General features: G+C 41.1%; 1 protein-coding gene across 1 annotated transcript in view; it reads left to right on the plus strand.

Moving 5' to 3' along the window:
• LAPTM4B (lysosomal protein transmembrane 4 beta) overlaps positions 1-13,241 on the plus strand; it is a 62,853-nt gene extending 49,612 nt beyond the window's left edge. Inside the window, exon 7 of the mRNA XM_075023659.1 lies at positions 11,101-13,241. Within this exon, the coding sequence (XP_074879760.1) occupies positions 11,101-11,175 (75 nt within the window). The 3' untranslated portion in view covers positions 11,176-13,241. The remainder of the gene's footprint in view (positions 1-11,100) is intronic.
• Positions 13,242-18,635: the final 5,394 nt, after the last annotated feature.

Genomic DNA, 18,635 nt, shown 5'->3' on the forward strand with positions numbered 1-18,635 from the left:
TGACAACTTAAATCCCTGTTGCCAAGGCTATATGGGTGTAGAAGCTGAGCCATGTGTGAATTTTCCAGGTCAGGCTCAAGTCGTAGTTACACTGTGCAACGAAGGACAGGGAGGCCTGAATTCACTCAGGCAGGTATTGCTCAAACAGGGAAATGCAGCAGGGTGCAAGAGGCAAAGTCACGGCAGCCGTTAGCCACATTATGGCTTTAGAGCCATATAGTTGGCCCATGCTAGAAGCCCTGCCCTTCTGCAGAGCTGCTCTTCCCAGAGGCGGTCCTGCCTTCAGCTCCAGCACTAGCTCATCCAGTATCTTTGCATCGCATCCCCTTGCAAAGCGCAAGCCTGGCCTTTGCCAAGCGGAGGAGGAACTCCTCACACGTCCCAGTCCCTCCAGCTCCGAGCCTCTCTGCCGAAACTTACCCAGCACCACAAACTGTGCAGATGCAGAAAGAATATCAGCCATCAGTTAGGTGGGAGGGAGGCTGGTGGTTCAGTAGATGGCATTGTTCTCTCGGAGACTGCGTGAAAGCAGTGCTCAGCTCCCTGCCAGGGAGGAGCACCCAGCTGCGGTTGTTTTGCTGAGGGTGTGACAATAATCGAGAGGTCTGGCTTCCTGCGGTTCTTAATGACTTCTGGTGATTTCTGGACCATTCCTTCAGTCTGATTCCAATTCACTTTAACGGCTCCCATAGAGCAACCGCGCTCTGCCCAAGCATCCCTCGGGACTCTTTATGGACACAGGACTGTCTGCGGTGGTCTGTCCTGAACTGCACAGCACTTGTGGTTTTGGTTTTCTTCTTATGAGCAGTGAAGAAAGCGAGGTCTGTTTTAAACGAACTCTGTGACAAACACTCAACTTCAGAAAGAACAAGGCTGAGTGGGCATTCATGTACCAAATTTAGAAGATCTGCAAAAGTTTGTGGGAGTTTCTGGTTGACAGGTGCTTTACAGATGTGATTTACTAACATTAATGGATTTTTATATAAGCATAAGACTTTTCCCTCAAGCTGTCAGTTCATCACTTTTCATGACACTAGTCCTTTGTAGTTTTAACACAGTATTTTAATAATTTGGTTATAAGCGAAGTCTTCCCTTCAGCATTCACTAGGAAATGCCTAAATACACTGTGCAAGAAAAGCTGGATTTTATATGGCAATATTATGACTTACTTTTTAATAGCGATACCAAAAGAATGTGTTTGTATAAAAACAAAAATTAGTGAAAAATATGTACGGAAGACAGAACTAGAGGTTGGTCATCTCAAAATCCCAGATCTTACTGCTCCCAAAAGTTATAATGAGACTTCAAAACCTACCTCCAAACTTTACAACTGGCCCATCTCTCTGTTGTGGTGCCCAAAGACTGACATCGGGTCATCCCACGTCCCTAGGCATACAGACAGGGAGAAACGGTCCATCTGGTGAGATGAAGATAAGACAGAAGCCTTTCCAGCAATATCTGTAATGCAAGCATGGTTGTGATAACCACGCTGTTGGGAGATGACCAGTCCTGTCATACAATTTGGCTGCCCCATGTGAGCTATTCCTAGGTTCCTGTCATATTAACTCTTGAGTGGGATACACAATGTAATTGTAGGAGAAGATAAGGTTAGAAAAAGGTGCAGGTTAGTGATTAAAAAGTCCATTGAAATATTAGTGCTCTGTTACAGTCCCTGCACCCAGGACAACACATCAACCATTTGTTACACAGAGTCAAAGTATACTTCAAGTCTTCAGTACTGATGACATGCAGGCAAGTACCCCCGGAGAAAGCATGTGCTCATCCAGCAAATGCTCATTAGGGAAAAATTGAAAAAATAAATATGTTCTGTCCATACAAAATCACGATGTGCAACTAGAGATGCAGCAGTAGAAGGCTGGCCAAGATGTAGGAAAGACTTCTGTGGCCTGAGGTGGACTATCTCTCCATGTCTTTGAACGGAGGGGGTAATTACACCATTATTCTGGATGACTTTTATAAGGTTGCACATGATGGAAAAAACCAATAGTTTCCTGAATCCAATTTTCTTCCCACGCAAGGGTAATCACAATCTGTCCCTAAATATTGTTGTGTCCTAGTAATATATACATTTATTCCTCTATCTGGAGTGCTGAAAACATTGTGCTGCTTCATTACAGAAATCCATAAACTCGTGTAAAGTTTCTTAAATAGTGTCTTGGAGAGCTGGTGGCTTGGAATAAACAAGCAGTTTTGTCACAGGAAAGCAAAATACACCAACTCTAACTTTGCACAGATGATTTTGCAGCATTGAGGCCTACTTCTTCACTAAATGGGGTTATAAATTATCTCTGAGCTATTCTGCTTCCAGTTACACCATCTGTAATCATTCTAGTGTGGTTTCTAAAGGAAATGCATACATATAAACATGAAAATACTTCCTGTCCATGTTGAGAAGAAGGTTTCTTGGGATTTATTTGACAAACAACATATCATGAAACCCTTAAATAGTAATTAACTAGCACATTTTGGACAAACTTTTCAAGCAAAAGCATCTGTGCATTAAGTAAAACATTTCTCCTTTTATATTAAATATGATTTGGCTCGGATATGAAGCTTTGGCCCTATACCCAAGGCTTTTTTATCTGATGACAGGGGAAGGAGAAAAAAAAGATGGGAAAGGTTTTTTGTAAACATTACTCTCTGACTTCCTCAGCAACAGTTGCTTTGACTGGACTTATTTGACCAGAGCAGCCATTTATATTGTAAACAGCCACCTCTGAAGCAGATATTTATAAGCATTTATCAATAAGAATTGCTTCTAAAGGGCAGTTGAACTCATCTGGAAGAAAACGTAACACAGGTCAGGCAGGTGAAAGTCCCTGCCACTCTCCTGAGCACAAAGGAAGCTTCGTCCAGACGGAGGTCAGCTCCCTCCTGACTGTAATGCTTCTTCACATGCCTGGTCTTGGAGCTCTTTCTTCAGCCTGGACCCGAAACTGTCAAGTGAGTTTCTTAGTATGAAGAAATTAACTGTGGACTCCACTGTAGGGGAGCAAGGATCCTTAGTGGGATGAAAGAGTGACAGAACAAGAAAGAACATGATAGAGGTCTTTAAAATCATGAGTGGCAGAGGAGGTAAAGGAGGAACAACTGCTCACTGCCTTAGCAAAAGAACTAGGGGACATTCAGTGAAATAGCTAGTGGCAGGTTTCATAGCAAACCAAAGAAGCTATTTCTTCACCTAACACCTAGATTAGCTGTGGGACTGCTTACCACGGCACACTGCAGGTGCTAAAAGTCAACATGGGTTCAAACACAGGCTAGAAAAATCAGTGGAAGAAAAATTCCTGTAAGACATGACCAGTAATTCAGCAAGTCCTTGACATTCAAATTTCTGACAATTTGGAAAACATTCTGGGCAAGTTGTGACTATATATGCTTGCACTGCTCTTTCTTAATTTCTTTTATTGTTCTGTCTTGCACTTCTCTTTCTTCATCTTCCATCACTGATTGCTGTGATCTGGATGGACATTTCACCTGATCCAGTAGAGCTGTCCCTACGTGCACATGCTTAGCTGCAGCATGATGAAAGCTAATCCCTACTTCTTTCTCCAGTGCTTATGTTGTACGCAACATTTGACTGCTTCTCACTACAGAATTATTATTGTTATTCTTGTTTCTTCACTGCTAGGAAAAAGCTCCCTCTTCTCCTGAAGTCTTTTCATACAGTCAGTGTAAAGTGTGCCTTCATGTTAAGGGGTTAAAGAGAAAACTCTGAATTCTCAATGGATTTAATTTTAATACTTCCTAACTGTTTCAGTCAATCTCTCTCCCTTGAGAATTTGAGTGTGCATGATCTACTGTTCTTCAGGGCCAAATATCACCTACTTTTCTGAAGTTACCTCAGAGATGACCAGATCAGATGACCCAAAGGTGCAGTTTATGAACTGGATTTTTAAAAGTAGCGGAAGACCTTGGGTGACTCACTTCTTAGATATCTGAAAAGCCTAGGGCTTAAAAACTCTTGAGGACCCGTTATAGAAAAAACACTTTTCTTCAGAAACTCTTAATAAACACTACTTCTTCCCACCCTGCATACAGAAACATCAGAAACTTTTGAAGAGTCTGCCTCAATAAAATCAGTATATATAGTAACTTCCAGTAAATTTTGTACAGGAAATGAAACATGTGCTACATTGATAGTCTTATTTCCTTTAAAATAAAATACAAAATTAATTATATAATCAGTGATATTTACATATAGCCCAGTGCTCATTGTCATACATAGCACTAAATGAAATAGCTGCCACTTGGTGCATTGAGCCTCCGAAACAGAGCTCTACCAAGAAGATCTGGAATTCTGAAAATTTTAAGCAAAAAATACATCTTAATTTTACATTTTCCTCTGTAGTCTCAGATTTCTCAGAAGAAAACAACATTGTCAAACTTGACAGGAAAACGTTGCAAAGAGAGAATTATTCTCAGCCTTTCCTGCATGCAGAGTGAAGCCATCAGCCAACTATAGCTGTTTATACACACAGAAATCTGTTTTCCCCAGGTGATCTTCATAATATTTGTGTAGCCAAGAACCCAACAGTACACAAGGGCTGTTGGGACTATCTTGAACTGGACAGGCGTCACATCGGCAGCCTCCCCTCTAGAGCTCTTTGTAGGCTCACTGCTTGCTTCACTGCAGCTGAACATGGTTTAGGTTGCAGTTGATGGCTCCTCAAAGCACCGCAGCTGTGGGAGGAAATTCCACTCCTCTTGGCTGGGTGAATGACAGGAGAGCAGGGAAGTAGACAGGAGAGCAGGGAAGTAAACATGAAATCAGTAAATGTGATTGCATACCATTAAACCCTCTCCAAACTGCGCAATGGTATCAAGATTATAACAAGTTGGCGGTCGGTGTTGGGCTGGAATCACTGAGATGAAATGAACCCGGAGCAGAGGACTGGTGCAACTAGGCATGTGCTGCTTAAAACCTTGTCTTTCAATTCGGTTGTCTCTCAACATGATGCATCAGCCCTGTGCTACATTGAAAAGAAAATTTATCCCGAATTAGGAAAGGCATGCGGTGACTGTATTTCAGCCTACAGCTGTGTCAGTGTTCATCCCATCACCAGGCCAGGGGCTGCACGTTGGACAGAGGCTCCCTGACGAGGAAATTCCTGTGGTTCAGCACTTTTAGCTGTGAAACGGTCCAGCACTGACTGTGGCATACTCTCACCATCTGCCTACCACTATTCACTTTGTGGTTACACTCCCTCCCTTTTTAAATAAACAGAGAATAAGGCCTGAACCCACTGACACTTTTTATGCGAGCTGTGTGAAAGAAAAGGCTCCCTTTGCCCTCTCTCCTTTTCCTCCCCGCGTATTCACAGAAGCCTCCCATAAGGATTCCTGATAGCGGTTTGGGTGCCTGAAATGTAAAGTTCACTTCTGCAGAAGAATGATACATAATGCACACATAGCTGTGGTGAAGAGGTTGGGGTAAACATTTCCAGGCATAGGCTGAAATTTCTGCAAATATATATTTAGCTTGTAAATATTTCCACAATTTAGTCCCTGTCTCATACAGTCAGTCATGTGCAAGTTTCATCCAAGAGACTTTTAAATCTGTCTTAAGGTTTCCAACACTTTTAAGATATTTCAAATAATACGCCTGTTTTACAAATGGGAGACCTTCCTAAGGCAAAGTCAAACAATTTGTGAAAACTCAAAAGGTCAGCAACAGGACCAGTATTAAATTGCAGTAGTGATGACCTTAATTCCACTCAACTACTCATTGTCACCTGTCCCTGTCTATACACTGTGTATTGATGCAATGTGAAGTCCTCCAGCATAAAAGACGAGTTTTTATTGAAAAGCTAAAGTTTGAGAAAACATCCTGAATGCTCACTACAACCATCAGCACTTACTATAGACATTTTTAATCTATAGCTTTTTTGGCATTATTAAGTGCATTTCTGTTCTAGAAGTTGTCAGAGAAAAGTATGTTAGAGCTGTCTCTAACAATGGTTGTTTCTAACAAGACATCAAAAAGGTATTTTGCCATAGGAACTCACAGAAGTTTTATATAGCTGCCAGCCAAAATGCTGTTCTATTGGGTTCAGTGAGTTTTGGGTGAGACTCTGAAGAATGCAGAAATAATCAGTTAATCAAATATTTAAGTTTATTCGTACAGGACTAAGCACATTTTCTCCTCTATAAATGTACTAGACACCAAATAGATCTAAGAGCTTGAGTTCAAACAGGAATAAATGCAGCAAATATGAGGAAACTTGTACATATGCTGAAGAAAGAAAATTTTCTACTGGAAGTTCAGGTAAATGTGGAATCAGCTGTAAAAATACAGAGTGATTATTGAAATTATGCAATTCCACCCCCCAAAACCACCTTTGGTCCAAGATTAATTCCAAACTGTTTGAATATACAAATATTTGCCTGAGTTTCTTCTTAGGCATATTTCTTAGCAATGTCTTTAAAAACCTATTCTCCAAAACCAGATTAACCAGGATGTAAAAAATAAGAAATGACATATGCTTATATTAACTGCATATGTTCTAGCCATTGGCAAGCTTTTATGGTAATTATTTCTTCCAGAGAAGGTCATCCTGTATCATGTGCTTTATAATAGAGAGATGCTTATGTAATACAATTATCCAAACCACTTGGATGACACCAGCTAAGTCAGGACCAGGATTTCTTTTGGGTCAGTTCTGGATTATTTCTGCATATTATACAAGTCTGCTTATCACAAAATGCTTAAATGGTATTGGGAGCAAAGCCCAGCACCCAGGACTCCCTGTCCCACTTAAGCACCCTAACCATGGGGCTACATAGCCACACTTTCTCCTGTTTTCTTTCTTTCCGCATGGATTCTTGCATACTTGGCTTCACTGTGACAACAGGAGGGTGGAAAATGGTCATTCCAACCTAACTGAAAACCTTGTGTCTGGAGGATTCATATGGCAGATAGGACCTGTGGGTTTGAACCCTCTTGGTTCGGGACCCCCTAGAGCTCTGATCTCAGAGTCTCTGTGCAATGCTTTTATCACCAGATAACTATACAAACAGCGAGTAACGTCACCTCCTCCTCTGGCTGCATATTAAAGGATGATGTTAAAATGCCACATGGTTCTTAAATACAGTTATAGGGGTTGTGAAAGAAGTTAGGAGCTTCTGTCCTTTGGATTTTAGGCATCCTATAGGACTGAACCCTGCAACCATCTAATCTTCCAAACTTGCTTCCTGGTCTACTGATAAAAAGCCAGAACTTCTTTTCACAGCAATCACTGAGTTCCAAAAAAAATGGAGGTCCTTCATACTTTCTTTTTATAGTTACTTGTAGGTGACAATCTCCAACACTCTGTAAACATTAGTCCCTGAACATCCAGGGGAGCTAACATACATTTCTCTCAATTCACAACAAAGAAGCAAGGAAATGTTCAGGTGTCATGCCTAGGAAGCAAAATGTATCAGTTGTCCTAGTGGGTATTCTGCCTTGGGGATACCATGGACCTAAAATATGCCTATATTTTTGTCCTCATGAATTATTTTAGACTGCATCCATTCTAATCAGGTTCTTAGATAAGACTGAATAGTGAGTTTCTATTTTTCCAGTTTCTGAATTCACCCTTTGGCTCAGTGACTGGCTTCCATTTTATGTCTCTGAAGAGCATAATGTACTGCCTGAGTAACTATTCTGTTTTATGTCCAAGGCACTTATCTGCTTCCATTAAACCATGCTGAAATTTAAAATTAACACAGGAGAAGGGAAAACTGCTCTGATTGAGATTTTCATCTCAGCTACTTTGGTATAAACTAAATGATTAAAATTCTAATGGAATTCATTTTTCCTTGAGATTTTTTGTAAATGGTTACCCATTTCAAGTGTAAACAGTTAAAAGCTGAAATAATTCAAGTTTTATCATATTTCTTCCTTTTGCCAAAATAGACTTAACTGAGAAAAGATGGAAAAATTATTAAGAGCAAGTAATGGCCTGAAACTCCTTTCTTGTTCAAAAATAATTAAAAGGTAGTCTTACAGAGGCCGAGTTGCAAGATTTGTAATTATAGAGTGGTTGAGGAGTTATTCAAACTGTCATGGAAGCTGAAGGATGATTATTTAGACTTACAGTTGACAGATGATTAAGTAACAGTGACAAAACCACATTGACTGAAAGTAAAACAGTTAAATTAGTTTAAAGGACTTCTACTATACTAGTGACATGAGATACTTGGGGTCCCAGCCAGTGCCATGTATTCCACAAATTTCAAGTGCTTTCTTCCATGTGTTGTCCATCACGTTCAGTCATCTTAACCTTTGTTTAATATCCTGTCCATATTTTCTTTGTCTAACTCAAATGCTGCTAGGCGAAGGTAGTAATTTTGAATTCTGCTCATTCTACACTCATTGCTTTTTATCACTATTCTGTTCATATCAGGGAATGTAAGATCAGGATATTTAAATATTTAAACACAAAAACGTGTGGGAAGTAAGCCTGTAAAGTCATCACTGATAAAACTGTTCAGACAAATAATCTTTTCCAGCAATAAAGTGACCCTAAACCTCACAGACATTGGGTAAATACTCTTTAGCCTTCCACTGTATATATTTTCTTGTGAAATTTCTGAACCTTTTTAGTGGTGTCCCCAGTTCATACCCCACATACCTTGAATACTCCTATAGAAATCCATATGCCTTAGGATTTAGCCAGTGGCTTCTCCAAAATGGCTCCTGTAGGTATTCCTGTCTCCCCTCACTTCTCGTTAAACGGTTGATAACTGAGAAAGCATCTTCTGAGGTTCCTTGGGGCCATTGACCCATGTATGAGTTTTGGGTCCATAGAGCAAAGCAGAGTGCTCACCTCCTAAGAGGTAAAAACCTCACCAGGAGGCTGTTCTCCTACCAGACAGATTTTGTTTCATACAGGAGTGAAGGGAATGAAGAAACTCACTCATATCAGTAAATCCTCCAGGGCACCTACTGCAAATGACAGTAACTTCAATGCTGAAGTAATAAAATCGATGTAAGTACAGTAGTCTTAGGACACATTGATCTAAAAGAGGATCAGAGCACAGGAATAGGTATTGTCCTTTATTAATCAGCTCGTAGACCTGGAATATGGACAGCTTTTTGGACTGTATCTGCTGTCATTTCTTATCATGACTGATGAAATGGATTCTGAACCAGAAAGGACTGGACCACAGCTTGGGGCTTAACATTACAAGAGTACAATAAGACGGCTAAATCTTCACAAAGTGAACTTGATTCATTTTCAGTCATCTGTAGATCAGATTTAATTACTGATTATATTGCTTCATAATCATCTAATGAACATGTCTCAGTACATCTGAGAAACTAGTACCTTTTTTAGTAACACAAGCACTTTACTAGAAACCCTGTTGTTAAACTAATGATCAGCACTAGGGAGAGGATCTCAGCTGTAGTGTTTTTCACAGTTTATGTGCCTTAGTGGTGTGATTTACTGAGGTTACATTGCAAAATATATTCATGATTTTTATCACAATATTTATTTGAAGTTCTATACGTTGTCCTAATTTCACTAGATATGTAGTCTGCCATAAGCTGTTTGCACCCTTTAAAGTTGACATAATTTATTAAATGTTTTTCAATACAAGGTTTTTTTAGATTATGTAGTGGGTGTGTGCATAGTATATTGCATTTACAAGCTCAGACATATGGTATTAATAAAGAGTGATGGCTCTGACAATTTCCTTTTCTAAATAATGAAACTTTTTTGATTAAGGGCTGAAGATGCCAAGATAGCCATTCTGTAATCTAACAAACATGTACACAGATGTACTTGAACACATGGTCATCAATGCATGTCTGTAAACTCACATAAGTATAATGTGAATCATGCTTGGAACCATCCTACAAAAGCCTGTTCCAGAGTTGATTTAAATCTGTAGAAAGATTCCCACTGATTTTGTTACGTTGTGAATGGGGTCCAAAAGGGATGATTACAGATGTTTCTTTGCAGAAGGCAGGTTATCAACTTCTTTAAGAACTGGTGAAATCCTCTCATGGCAAAACTTCCATTGACTTCATTGAGATCAGGATTTTCCCAATGTATGTTTAGACAATCAACTTTATGTGCTCTTTAATGACCAAGAAGTGATGCTGATAAATCTGGACATTCCATCATGAATAATTGATCTTTGGCTGCGTAAAGTATCTCTGCCAGTGCACTACAACTGATATTCTTACACGATATTGAGATATTTTAGGGAATGTGCACTCATTCTTCATTCAGACATCTATTTTATCCTCAGTCCCTGCTGAGATTCACAGAGCAAGTGCTCCTTTGCCTTTTCACATGCAAGTTAATTAATGTCAGTGCTGGTGCCATTAAAAATTGCATGATAACTAGCATGCTTGCTTAAAGAAGTAGAAATCTTGGTTCAAATCCCTCCTCTGCCCTGTGTGGCCTGAACTTGCATCTCCCGTGTCCTAGGAAGCTGCCTGGACTCCTATGAATGGGGATGAGATATGATTAAAGCTATCTTAATTTCTATCAGATGTTTAAGTATTCACTGAAGGGCTTATGGGAACATAGGTCTTCCTTCTCATGGCTGAGTGCCCCAGAAGCACAAAACTGGAGATTTATTTAGACATTGGGTAATTTGTACTCCATTTGCTTTTTTTCTCCCCACCACAAAATAATTATTAGCTCTTCCAGGGAAACCTCAGAAAGAGAGATTTTCAGGACTTTCCTCACTCTGGCTTAGCAGTTTGAGCACTCCTCCAGGAGACATGGGTTAAGTGCTCTTGACAGAGGAGAGCTGCAGAATTAGCAGCTACTGTCACTGCCAGATTGAACCAATTCAGGTACCAACAATGAATGCTTTTTGGCTGAAATCAAGCTGTCACTGGAGTCAATAAGAAATGAGAAGAAATTATGTTTTCCTTCGTAATGAAAACAGGCATACAAATTGAAAATGAGGAACCTCAAGCTAATACTGTTTCATTTTCTAACTATTCTGCTCCTGCTACTAATTTACTCTTTTTTCTTATTTTTTAGGATAAGGCCTTAAGGGTTTTCTTTTCCATAAATTTTATCAGCTTGCTTCTTTTTAAAAAATATAACCTTTTTTCCTTTCCTGCAGGTCCTGTTGCCACCATATGATGATCCTGTGAACGGAGCTGCTAAAGATCCACCACCACCTTATGTGTCAGCATAAGTGAGAGTGTGCTGTGTACCTAGGGAGGATAGCTTTACTTTTCTGACATTGGAGCAATAGTTTGATAATTTCACTTCCAGGATATAACCTCTGTGGGTTACACTTTGCTGTTTTGCTGACATATTGAAACTAAATTGTATGATTAAAATTCTGTAGATAGTTTTAATAATTTGCTGCAACTACAGTAGTGTTTCAGAAACTAGTGAACTAGTTTCAGAACAATTCTGGGTAGCGCTAAGGTTACAGTAGTCACTGAATAGCTTTTCCCACCATGTCTGACATGCAGTGATAGAGAACATAGAACTTTGCATTTTCAATCAGGTTCAGAGTGTGACTTTCTTTTTATTATTCGTAAAACTTCCAAAGCATTACAGATGTGTTTGTCAGATGCCCACTTTCACCTTCAGAATACGGACCAAGTCCAAAAAAGTGACATTCCACTTCATTCCTGTTCTGCAAGAATTTATTAAGTTGTTATGCTATGAAGGATTATGATTGCAAGAAGAAGAATGAGTCTTACACACCATTCTCATCAACCTGGCTAATGGGAAACAAACTTAATCAGGAAGAATAAGTGTGGGAAATGAGAGTAGACAAAGCACTCTGTGATGTGTAACAAGCCAGAACCTGCAGTCTACATGGACTCACTTCGTCCCAGCCCGCAACCATTCTAACGCTCAAAAAAAAGAGTTCTTACCAACTTCTGGTAATTTTCTTTTCCTGCCTACACACCTTTTTCCTCCCCACCAACTTCACAGATAGTATTTTGAGGTCACAAAATCCCTGCTTTTAAGGTCCCATGGTTACATGACAAAGCTGCGTCTTTCGCACTCAATGTGCAAATATTTTCCCATTGGAATGTGCCTGTAAATATTGCAATGTTCTGCTGAGTGTGAACTAAATTATGCAGATTCTAAGATATATGTTCCCAACCTATGGGAAGCTTCTGCATGTAACTTGCTCGAGCATTAACAGTTATGTTTTGTGTGTTTCTCGTATACATCAACATGGGGATTTTAGATTCCTTTTATGACTGAACTGGTTGTTGCTGAGAATCTTTCTCATGGGACTCATCCATCCATGAATGCTTGTCTGAGGTATTTATTTCTTCCCCAGAGAAGTGCCTCCTGCACATGTAACTTTTTGTTGTTGATGAAGGTTCTACTTTTAATTGAAAAGGAACAGGAAAAGGGAATATAATGTGTGTCTCTACCTCTCACCGTTTCCCCCTGTGTTGTCTTCTCTGCATTTGGCATGATTGAACAGGCTGAAGCTAGACTGATGCCATTGCACACCACCCCAGGTAAAGGGCAGTGCAGAGCTGAGGCACAGTTTTGGAGGGGCACCAGAAGAAACCAAGGTGCCATCTCTCCTGTGACTGGGCTGGCACGTGAGTCCACACTCTTCCTAAGGAGGACACCCTTTCCCACCCTCAGTGCATTGACTCCATTCCGCAGACTGAAGAAGAGTGGAGCTTTTCCTGCTTTTTTCTGGAAAAGAGCTTTCCAGGGGAGCACAGGACCAACAACTTGTTTTCATGGAGGTTGCCACTGTGACCTGTCCTTGTAGAGGCCAGGGAAGGAAGGGCCAGACTCGTTCTGCCTGACTCTAACACACCCCTGGGGAAAGGCAGGTCCCCATCTTCTTGTTGGAATTTTACTTTAGGGTTCATCTACTCTGAGATCAAACTAAGCAATGCTTCTGACTGAACCAATCCTGAGGTCCATCCATCAATCTCTGTCACAGTCCTATTGCTTCCTTCAGAATAACTCCATGTATTATTATCTCATTACAGTTATCTTCAGGAATTAACCTGAATTTGGGGGTTGGGCTGGCTGGCTGGGCTTCTGAGCTTCATTTTCTTTCATTCTTGACAGATTTGTGAAGAATTTTAAACAGTCATCTGTTTGAGAAAGCTGGTTGTAAATACATCGCATCTGTGTATACAAACTTCTCTATAATAAAAGGGTGTTTCCTCAAGACTACGGAAATAATTTTTGCTGGTTTTCCAAGCACAAACATAGACAAATTCCTGTCCAATCAATCTGACATGGCAGGATTTTCTCTGTAGATGACCCAAACCACAGTTTTTCAGTACACTCACCAGCTTTCCCTCCATACTGTATAAATGGAGAATAGAACAGTAAGTTCTATAATTTATTGTACAATTAAAAAAGAGCTAATTCAAGCTTTTAGTTCATTGTCCAGAATTGCAGGCAGTTTTCCAGGTCTGGTGAAGTGTGTGATACGGAACAGGGCTATACGGAAAGCTGGGGTTTCTTTTTCTCCACATCATTATAGGAATAATGTTGTGTTAATTCACATGAAATTTCTGTAGACTTTAGCTTATCTTACTAAAGAATCGAGACTTCTTCACACATACCATACGTGCATAAGTGGGAGTGCATGTGTCCTGCCAGTACTCCTAATACCTTTTGGATTTTGTCCAATTTGAGTTAAAGAGGGCAGGGAGGTTATGGTATCAAAACCATGACATTCCTGCACATAGTGTAAATAGGCAGCTGGGTAGGAGGGAGCAGCTAATGTAATGTAAGTTCAGCTCTGCTGACGTATCAGAGGATCCATGTGGGAGATGAGTTCCCCCGCTCCCAAAGAAAAATGAGATTCTCTGGGTTAAATGAAGAGATACGAATGCCAGCTGAAGGTTTTTTATCCTCAGTTGTTGAATTCACTCTCCATTTCCATGTCTAATCCTGGGGAATTCACACCACAGCTTTTCTATAATTCATTTTTAATAGTCAGTCATCTGTGACACAGAAACCCATTAAAAACCTGGCTTCCTAAGTTTCTGTGCTATGGGAACTGCTTGCTCCTAACAGTGCTTTTTTCACTATCCCTTGCATTTTTTCCTTTCTCCCAGATATTAGGAGCATACTGTTACTCAAGTTCTGTCCTGTTTTCTTATCTTAAACTCTAACATAGCAGTTTATTATTAATAATTTCTAGTATCTTAAGAGTGGAAAGAAAATATTTTCAAGGTATGTTGACATGGAACATCATAAATATAGGACCAAAACCAGCAAGTAGGAATCTAAACCTTCATAGTACCAGAAATATAAGTTGAACTTTTGCTGAAATCTTCTCAAATTTTTTTAAGTATCTGTTATAAGGCATTGCAGGCTTCACAAAGCCTACACATGCTAAGGCACAAATCCCATTTCCCTCATCTGTGCCTGATGCTCTTATTCTTGATGGAAAAATGCAGCTTCCCTTTGTGGTATCCATGCATCGTATTGGAGAAAGCAGAGAGGAATTCATAGTGGTGACCCAACAGTGTGGCACTTGTGCTTCTAAGTACATTAAATTTTCCAAAACAATTATTAAAGACCATTATTTTAGGTGTTAGCCTGTCTGTACATCTTTGGGAAAACCTCTGCTTGGTAAAAACAATCCAGACTTTATATGTTACCAAAGGCCATGTCAGATCGATTTATGGCCAGAGAAAAGATTGCCAAGGAAGCAGAGGGAACGATAACTAACCAGGGAGGTCCCAGAGGACTGGAGGCTTGCCAGCGTGACTCCCATTTACAAGAAGGGTCAGAGGGAGGATCTGGGGAACTACAGACCTGTCAGCCTGACCTCGGTACTGGGGAAGAATATGGAACTGTTTGTCTTGAGAGCACTCACATGGCAAGTCCAGGACAAGCAGGGCACCGGGCCCAGTCAGCATGGGTTTACGAGAGGCAGGTCCTGCTTGACCAACCTGACCTCCTTCTATGACCAGGTGACCCACCTGGTGGATGAGGGAAAGGCTGTGGATGTTATCTTCCTTGACTCAGCAAGGCCCTTGACACTGTCTCTCATGCCATACTCCTTGAGAAGCTGGCATCTCATGGCTTGGACAAGTGTACTCTTCGCTGGGTGAAAAACTGGCTGGATGGACAAGACCAGAGGGTTATGGTGAATAGGGTTAAATCCAGTTGGCAGTGGGTCACAAGTGGTGTTCCCCAGGGCTCGGTGTTGGGCCCTGTTCTGTTTAATATCTTTATCAATGATTTGGATGAGGGGATTGAGTGCACCCTCAGCAAGTTTGCAGATGACACCATGTTGGGAGGCAGGGTCCATCTGCTTGAGGGTAGGGAGGCTCTACAGAGAGATCTGGACAGGCTGGATTGATGGGCTGAGGCCAATCGTATGAAGTTCAACAAGGCCAAGTGTGGGGTCCTGCACTTCAATCACAGCAACCCCATGCAGCGCTACAGGCTTGGGGAAAAGTGGTTGGAAAGCTGCCTGGCAGAGAAAGACCTGGGGGTGCTGGTTGACAGCCGGCTGAATATGAGCCAGCAGTGTGCCCGGGTGGCCAAGAAGGCCAATGGCATCCTGGCCTGTATCAGAAATAGTGTGGCCAGCAGGAGCAGGGAGGTGGTTGTTCCCCTGTACTGGGCACTGGTGAGGCCGCACCTCGAGTCCTGTGTTCAGTTTTGGGCCCCTCACTACAGGAGAGACATGGAGGTGCTGGAGGGTGTCCAGAGAAGAGCAGAGGGGCCTGGAGCATAAGTCTTATGAGGAGTGGCCGAGGGAGCTGGGGCTGTTTAGTCTAGAGAAGAGGAGGCTGAGGGGAGACCTTATCGCTCTCTACAGCTACCTGAAGGGGTGTTGTAGTGAGGTGGGTGTTGGTCTCTTCTGTCAGGTCGCTGGAGATGGGACGAGAGGACGTGGCCTCAAGTTGCAGCAAGGGAAATTTAGGTTAGATATTAGGAAAAATTTTTTTACTGAGAGGGTTGTCAGACATTGGAATAGGCTGCCCAGGGAAGTGGTTGAGTCACCTGGAGGTATTCGAAAAGCAAGTAGATGGGGTACTCCAGAATATGGTTTAGTGGGCATGGATGATGGTTGGACTCGATGATCTTGAAGGTCTTTTCCAACCTAAATGATGCTATGATTCTATGAACTAATCTGAAACAAATTCCAAATTCTGTGCTTTCAAAATAGGGCATTCCTCACCACTACTCTGTTGGCCAAAGTATAGCAACTAGGGACACAATGGACAGTTTTAACAAATTTTTGCTAACATCAACAAGTCTGCACACTGATGCTTGGAATATGCAAGGTGAAAGACTTGGCTACTGGTAAGGGAAGAACGGAGAGAAGAGTGGCAACAGGGACAGACCATGGGAGGGCAACATTCATGTATGTCCTTTAAACAGCACAGAGACAGATGTCACTGCATTGACAAGGTTCACTGCTATAAACCTGGTTGGCTTATGTGCTCTCTTTCTCCTGTGCTATGGTCAGAAGGAAATATAATTGCTCCTGTAATCTGTTACATTAGCTGTTATGCCAGTTCTGTTTCAGACTTTTGTCACTGGAGTGGATGATACCTTGGTCTTGTTGTATGGCAAAGACATCTACAGATTCATTTTTCTAAACCCAAAGAAGCATTGGTTAAATTCCTGCCAAACTGCTTCTCTGGAGCGAAGTTACATCCTTAGAGGCTGCTTTCCTTAGAGGCTGCTTCTTTGGAGCTGAGTTATATCCTTCCCATTTACAAGTCTCTAATAGTTGCAGAAATTGCAGTCAGGTACCACGAAAAAGCATTTCTTTCAAAATTTATATGCCTATGGCTACAGAGATGTTCCAGCACTATCTTAGTTCACAGCTCTGAGAAACCCAAACCAGCAGCCATAGCTATCTAAAGAGAGGTTTGGCTCTGATAAATCAGCATTAGAGTTCTTTCAGAGAAGGACTCTGGTATTTGTAAATGATGTCTCCACACCCATGGATTTGACCCAAAATGGTTCTGCAACGTGGCCAGTTTTTCAGCTGAATAGCTCAGCAGGGTGTGGAAGCCAGATCTGTGACCTTCTGCCTGCAGCCTGTGTCCACCTCCAGCAGAACAGGATACCAAAGCAACAGCAGTGAAAACCTCATTATCACCCAGCCAGCAGATATAAAGTTATTTCAGAGAAAAAAGGCAGTCCTACAAGTATATCCTAGACAATGAGCTATGACAGTAGTTTATTTTAATGAAGAACTTATGTGAAATTTAATGCAGTAAATTACTTTTTTTCTTTCAGATTATTCAAACCTTTCAAACAGGATAGTTTTCAGAAAGTCATGAAAGATTTGTCCATTGTAGCCAGAGCTGGACTTAACTAATTAGTCTGAGCAGAGGACACAGGGTCACTTGGAAGGCAGAATAAACAGCAAGAAGATGAATCAGGCATGCAGCAGGGCTGGCTACTTGGCTTACAAGAGATGCTTGCTAGCCAGCAGAGACAGAAGAGCTGTGAAGCTACTCTGAGAGGGAGCTGCAGCACGGTGGAGCCTCTGCAGCCATTTCAGAGGACTTCTGTTTGCTCTTTGAGGTCAACATGACCAGCAATAACAGGGATGAGCCACACACAGTGTTTTAGTCCAGAACCTGGGCTCTATTACGGTATCTAAGTGCATCCTGCTAATAACTATATCTAACAGGTTTCTGTTTTCATATAAACTTTGCCCAAGTATCCAAATACTTCCAGTTTTCTGAGGGGTTGAGATATTTTTTTTTACATTCCTCCTACTTCAACATCAGGAACTCTGTGGCATTGATCACCTGTAATTTTGAAACCAGTTCCCCCTCCAAAGTGCCCCATTTCAAGTCCCATCATGACAGCAGAGGCATGAATGCAATTAGAGACAGAGGTCCAACATTGGTAGACTTTTAGCATCGAATCCTCTGAGGCCATTCAGTGTCAGGATGGGCAAGGTGTTCTTAAAAATATAGATACCATCCTAATAAGACAAGTATGTTTTACTTTATGGATGGCAGATCTTGGGGCTCCTCTCTGGGTCAGAGGCAAGCACAAACAGGCATCCTGTCTCTTATGGAGAAAAGGTGGCTGGACAGACAATTACTTTTATAGTTATATTTTGTGTATCACCAGTACACCAGTTTAAGAATGCCGAATAAACAACAAATTGGTGGGACTTTCTGGGAGATTGGTACTACTTGTATGAATGCGGTCATTCTTGGCAGTTTCAGGTGCACTCACCTGAGGGCAGCAAGACCAATGAAAGTAAAGGAACAAAGGCAAGGCAAGAGCTGGCAATTAGTTACAAATATTTATCTTTTGTGAATTCATAAAGTCTTCTCTCCATCAAATCGTTAGAAAATTGGAATGGGTTTCATTTCCTTCATTGCACTAGAGCTGAGGATGAAATTAGCTTTATCAGTTGCACAGGCCAGCTTAAATTTCCTGCTATTGTGTGGTCCTGCTTCTTTGCTTCTCATGAAGAAAAAGCAACTAAAGCAGTTCAAAATGCTTTTAATGAACCAGCCTAGTTGATACAGTAGTTGGGGGGGGGGGGAATCTTCCTCCAAAAATATTGATGTTTGCTTCTTTTTTTAATGCAAATGTTATCCTTTTAAATACAGATATTTAGTAAAGATATCTGTGGCCACATTTTCATCTTAGGAATGGGCTGGTTTCTGTTTCAAAGGTGTATTTTCTTTG

Source organism: Buteo buteo, chromosome 3 (assembly GCF_964188355.1).
Source record: "Buteo buteo chromosome 3, bButBut1.hap1.1, whole genome shotgun sequence".
Classification (NCBI taxonomy): Eukaryota; Metazoa; Chordata; class Aves; order Accipitriformes; family Accipitridae; genus Buteo; species Buteo buteo.